Source organism: Acanthamoeba castellanii, assembly GCF_000313135.1.
Source record: "Acanthamoeba castellanii str. Neff unplaced genomic scaffold scf7180000084753, whole genome shotgun sequence".
Lineage (NCBI taxonomy): Eukaryota > Discosea > Longamoebia > Acanthamoebidae > Acanthamoeba > Acanthamoeba castellanii.
In genome coordinates, this window is record NW_004457538.1 from 29881 (window position 1) to 34928 (window position 5048).

The following is a 5048-nucleotide window of genomic DNA, read 5'->3' on the forward strand; positions in this document are numbered from 1 at the left end:
TCCACCTCCTGCCGCAGGCGGCTGTTTTCGTCGGCCATGCTGACGAGCTTTCGCTTGAGCAGCAGCTGCTCGTGCAGCTCTGTCTCCTCTTCCCGCTCCCTCTCCCGCAGCCGTCGCTCGTCGTCCGCCTGATTTTCGAACCGTCGACGCAGCTCTTCGTTCTCGTCACGCAACTTCTTGTTGTCAACCTCGAGCTTCGTTATCCTAACCGCCACTGGTTCATCAGTCACGCGCCACCCCGCTCACCATTGGCGGACCTCCGCCCTGAGGTCAACTGACGTCACGAGCACGTGCCCACGAGCCACCACCGGGGGGGGGGCACGCACCGGAGCAACAGCTTGGACTCCTCCTTGTCCATTGACCCTCGGCCCTTGCCACCCTGGTTGGTGTGTTGGTGGTCCGCCTTGCCGCCGCCGTTGGCCGACTCGTCGCCGACGGGCGCCGTCGACGCGGTCGCGGAGTCCTCCGACTCAGCGGCGCCGGCGTCCAGGGACCGAACGTCGAGCTCCTTCTCGATCTTCAGCTTCAATGTGACCGCCTGCGACATTGCTCTGTGGTGTGTTGTGCCAACCGCGCGCGCGCGCACACACCGCACACATAATGAGCGTAGGCACCACGACCTGATGCGTTGTTGATGCTGCTGTTGGGTGGGTGGACGTACCGAGCTCGGAGGAGCACGTCCATGCCCTCCCGGCTGTCGGTGATGGTCCTCTTCCTGATCATGCTGCCGGCGCCCACGATGCCGCTATTGCCGCCGCTGCCCAGCGCGACGCTGCTCCCGATGCCGCTTCCGCCTTCTGGTCGCCGCCGGAACCCGCCCAGTCCTGCGCCACCAAACCAAACGCATTCAGCAAAGAGAGCACAATGCATGTACAAAAAACGACATACACACGACACACGACACACGACACACTGCAGCATACACGTCTGGTGTTGAAAGGCGCACCTCCGCCACCGGCTCGCGAAGTGGACGGCGAGGAAGGCGGGGCCGACCCGGAATGAAGTGAGGAGAACGAAGACGAAGAGGGAGACGAGGAGAGTGGAGGATGGTGCAACGACGACGACGAGGAGGAGGAGGGAGGAGACGAAGAGAGAGAAGCCGAAAGCGCGGACACGGACGACGACGACCCCAGGGCGAACGGAGGCATCCGCACCTCGGTGGTGAAGGCCGGACCCTTGGCCAAGGTGATGGCCCGCGAGATCTCCCCGGCGAGCGCCTTCACCACCACCAGCGCCGCCTCCATATTCTTTGTGTTGCCTGTGCACGCCAATTTAATAGGTGTTAGCAGCAATAAATGTAATAATAGTAATAATAGTAATAAGAATAAAAAGCCTGACCTGGGTTGAAGTGGGCCACTTTGACGGCCTCGATGAGTTTGGGCGAGGTCGTCTTGATCTGGTTGGCGACGTGTAGCACTTCGTCTCTGTGCTTGGGGCTGGTCTCTGCGTACTAGTAGGCCGTGCGCCAGAGGATCGGAGTTAGACACTGCGTAGCTTTCATGGCATCAGGGCCATCCTTCGGGGAGAAAGCGCGTGTGTACTCGATAGGCTATGTCGCTCAGGGTCTTCACCAGCTCGACGCAGCTTTGAGCAAACACGCGGGCCGCCTCTGTCGTCGTGCGGAGCAGACGTCAGCGCCCAATGGCGCGCAGCAAAATAAACAAAAATAAAAATGAACCAAATGTGAAAAATAAAAATCAACAAATAAAACAAAATTAAAAAAACAAAAACAAAAAAAGGGCACCGATCATCTCGGCGTCGGTTCGGCGTGTCTTGCTGACCAGGGTCTGTGGCACGCACACAAAGAATGGATCGATCAGTGTGCGGGTCCCACCTTCCCTCGAGCAGCAGCAGCAGCAGCAGCAGCAGCAGCAAGACGTGCCTTAGCCGAGGACGCGCAGTTCTTGCAGGCATGGCTCAGCACCTTCTGGTCGACGTCCTCTTCGGCTGCAGCACCGAGCGACCAACAAAGAAAAGAGTGGTAAGACACATCCGCGCTCAGCACTGCTGGCGTGAAGCGAAAAGAGAGAAGAAAAGAGAAGAGAGAACCTTGCATGAGGTTGGCGGTGAGCTTGCCGATCTTGATGAGGGAGCGGATCATGGCGTGCTTGGTCTCCGCGGTCTGTCCGATGGCGGGCGCCTGGGCCAGGCCCTGCGCCACCTCCCGCAGGGCGTTGGCCTCGGCCTTGAGCTCGCGCCCGTAGTTGAAGATCGCCTCCCGCAGCCGATGCTCCTTGGTCGACGCCCCCACCGCCTCTGCCCGGCCAGCGCTCAAAAGAGCGAAAGCGTCAGCCAAAAAGAACGAAAAAAGCGAAGGGCCAAAGAGCCAGCATGCACGTGCACATTTTATTCCTCGAGTTTGCTGAACATGTGTGATAACTCGCGCAACGTTCCAACGCGGTGTACAATAATAAGTATTATTTAATCATTAGATATTTGTTGGTAAAAAGTTGTTTTTTATTTCCGATTTAGGGCGGGGGGGGGTACCGGCAGACTCAACGAGGAGGTCGGTGGCGTGGAGGAAGGATTCGAGGATGGGGAGGGACTCGCGCCCGAGGCCGGGACCCCCCGCACCGGACATCTCCACGAGGCGCTCGAGGCCGTCACTCAATGCGGTCGCCACCGACGACGACATGTTGTTTGTGGCTGCGGCCCCCATAGAAGAGGAAGAGGGAGAAGTGGATAGAGGCGTTGTCGCCATCCTTGTGTTTGGCTTTTTTTAAAAAAAAGAATTATTTTAAAGTGTTGATTTTATTTTATTTTCGGTGGCCAAAAACTGCTTTAAGAAAGCGGCCACGTGTATCTATCCAACCGGTTGGGTTAGTGATCGAAACAAGCAGTTGGCCAATCCCACAACACAAAGGGTCTATTCGTTTTGGTGAAAGCCCGCTTCCCCCTTCCCTCCGTGCGCACGAGGTTACGATAACCGGCGGAAGTTGCCAACAGAGTACACTCACTCGCAATCCACAACATTAACCCATGACGATGCTCGGGCTCCGCCAAAGTCTCGCCCCCCTTCGTCGTCTTCGTCGTCTTCGCGGCGGTCCTTGTCGCACCACCCATGGTGATCGACGCCCAGCCGCAGCCACTCGGATCCCCCCTACCCGTCGTCTGCTGGGTCACTTCAAGAAGGTGGGCCAGATCGGTCAAGTCGCTCTACACCCTACTCAGCCTCGGGGGCTGCTCCGCGTTCGCAATCAAGCCGACGGACGAGCGTGGGCACGACGCCGAGGAGTGGTTGCCATTCGGGCTTTCCAGCTGCAACTCGGGAGGCGTGGTTCAGGCTGCCACGCCGCGGACGGACAGTTGCTACCAGCCTAGCTGCGGGCCGCAAGAAAGGTCAACTTACGGCGGGCAGCTAAACGATCGCCTTTGAGAGCGAGCTCTTCTGCGGGGTAACGAGCAACGGCTCCGTCAGCTGCCGGGACGTCACGACGGACCTCCTCATCCGTTCCCTCTCCCTCGTGCTCTTCCGACCGTGATGGTGATAAGGAAATCAACGGTGAAATTCCGTGGTTGGCTACGCCGACTTTCGCCCGAAGGAAGGGGGTCGCCATCTGGACAAATCACCACCTGTGGGGGGGCAGACCTGTGAGTGTCCAAAACCAAGCAAACCCATCGTAAAGCCAAGCGCAACACAGCAGTACACTTACGCGCGAAGAAAGGAACAGTACTTACCGCTTTAATACAATCTTGTCGCCATGTCTGAGGAGGAGGCGATGCTGCAGCGGGAGAAGGTGAGCCCGGTCCGCAACCGGTCGCGCGATCGCACGACGATGGACCACCAACAGGGGGCGGGGGGCTCGGCCGACGGTGGCGCTACGGCGGCGGCACCGCGGACGGCCCTGCCCGAGAAGCCCACCCGCGTGGATGACGAGATCCGCCGCAAGACAGTTGACCGTGTTGCCTACTTCAAGGACGTACGTGTGTGTGCGGTTGCGCGCGTGTCGTGTCACTCAGCATGTGTGCGGTGTGTGCGGTGTGTGTGTGTGTGTGCCAGATGTCGCCGGAGCTGATGACGACGAGGCTCGGCGACTTGGACAGGGAGTGGACGATCCACCGGCTCGTGGCGCTGGTCGTGGGTCTGGTGTCGGCCGGCGGCCTGCTCGGGGGCTGGTGGTACGGCCACCACTCGTGCTACCTCATCGCCCTCGTCTCCTCGCTGGTGCTCCTCCAGCACGCCATCACCGGCTGGTCCCCGCTCGTCCCTCCCCTGCGCCTCCTGGTACTACACCACCTCCACCTGCACGCCGGCCAAGCCTACGCCTGGGCCTGATCACTTACAACCTCCGTGGGCCGTGCCGTGGATGTGTGTCGTGTGTGTGTCATGTGTGTCGTGTTGTGGATGACGCAGGGCGTACGGACGGAGAAGGAGGTGAATGCGGAGCGGATCGGGCTTCGTCTTGCCCGTGGCGACTTTGCCCAGGTGGGCCAGAGCCGTGCCGACGAGATCGTGGCCAGAGATCTCAGGTACCTCCCCCTCCACCTATCCATCTCCACGTCATCGTCTCTCTCTCACACACACGCGACCTTGTCGACTCTAGTGCGGCCTCGGCGATGTGAGCCTATGCGTCGCTGCTCGAAAATTGTAAATAAAAAGTCAACTCGTAAGAGTGTCGGCACCAAAAACGAAGGGCTTGGTAGTGGTAGAGGTGGTGGTGGAGGCGGTGGTGCCGCCCGAGGGGGTGGCCGCGACCGCTGGCTTCTTCTGCATGCGGGTGCCGTTGTTGATGAACCACCTGTGGTCGACACCGTCAGCGTGAAACGCACTCGCTGCTGGAATTCCTGGAATGGTGGTGGATATGGGAAGAAGACGGACCTGACGAAGCTGCTGGCGGTCTCCAGGGCGGGCGCGACGGGGCCGGTGAAGGTGATGGTCCGCTTGGCCATGTTGACCTTAGTGTACACCCCGAACTTGGACCGCACCACGCTCAGGTTGAGTCGCTGCACCGCCGCCGCCTCGATCGGCGCGAACTCGATGGTCTTTGTGAACTCGCGCTGGGCTTGGGGCTTAGCCGCTGCCGGCGCGGGTGCGGCCGCAGGTGCCG

The 5048-nt window shown here is 60.0% G+C and overlaps 3 protein-coding genes across 3 annotated transcripts in view; 1 reads left to right on the forward strand and 2 right to left on the reverse strand.

Annotated features, from left to right (window-relative positions):
- The window catches only part of ACA1_197610 (uncharacterized protein), a gene marked incomplete at both ends in the record, with an annotated part of 3989 nt that extends 1354 nt beyond the window's left edge, over nucleotides 1-2635 (reverse strand). The window contains 10 exons of the mRNA XM_004341635.1: nucleotides 6-204; nucleotides 327-551; nucleotides 662-824; nucleotides 947-1258; nucleotides 1339-1450; nucleotides 1542-1609; nucleotides 1745-1787; nucleotides 1835-1947; nucleotides 2050-2256; nucleotides 2488-2635. Coding sequence (XP_004341683.1) covers nucleotides 6-204; nucleotides 327-551; nucleotides 662-824; nucleotides 947-1258; nucleotides 1339-1450; nucleotides 1542-1609; nucleotides 1745-1787; nucleotides 1835-1947; nucleotides 2050-2256; nucleotides 2488-2635 — 1590 coding nt within the window. The remainder of the gene's footprint in view (nucleotides 1-5; nucleotides 205-326; nucleotides 552-661; nucleotides 825-946; nucleotides 1259-1338; nucleotides 1451-1541; nucleotides 1610-1744; nucleotides 1788-1834; nucleotides 1948-2049; nucleotides 2257-2487) is intronic.
- A 1084-nt stretch (nucleotides 2636-3719) lies between these two features.
- ACA1_197720 (uncharacterized protein) lies at nucleotides 3720-4563 on the forward strand (the record flags this gene model as incomplete). The annotated part of the gene is made up of 4 exons (XM_004341636.1): nucleotides 3720-3920; nucleotides 4001-4225; nucleotides 4355-4470; nucleotides 4545-4563. The coding sequence occupies 4 exons, from the start codon at nucleotides 3720-3722 to the stop codon at nucleotides 4561-4563; spliced, it is 561 nt and encodes a 186-aa protein (XP_004341684.1).
- A 37-nt stretch (nucleotides 4564-4600) lies between these two features.
- Nucleotides 4601-5048, reverse strand: part of ACA1_197730 (uncharacterized protein) — a gene marked incomplete at both ends in the record, with an annotated part of 3513 nt that continues 3065 nt past the window's right edge. The window contains 2 exons of the mRNA XM_004341637.1: nucleotides 4601-4739; nucleotides 4820-5010. Coding sequence (XP_004341685.1) covers nucleotides 4601-4739; nucleotides 4820-5010 — 330 coding nt within the window. The remainder of the gene's footprint in view (nucleotides 4740-4819; nucleotides 5011-5048) is intronic.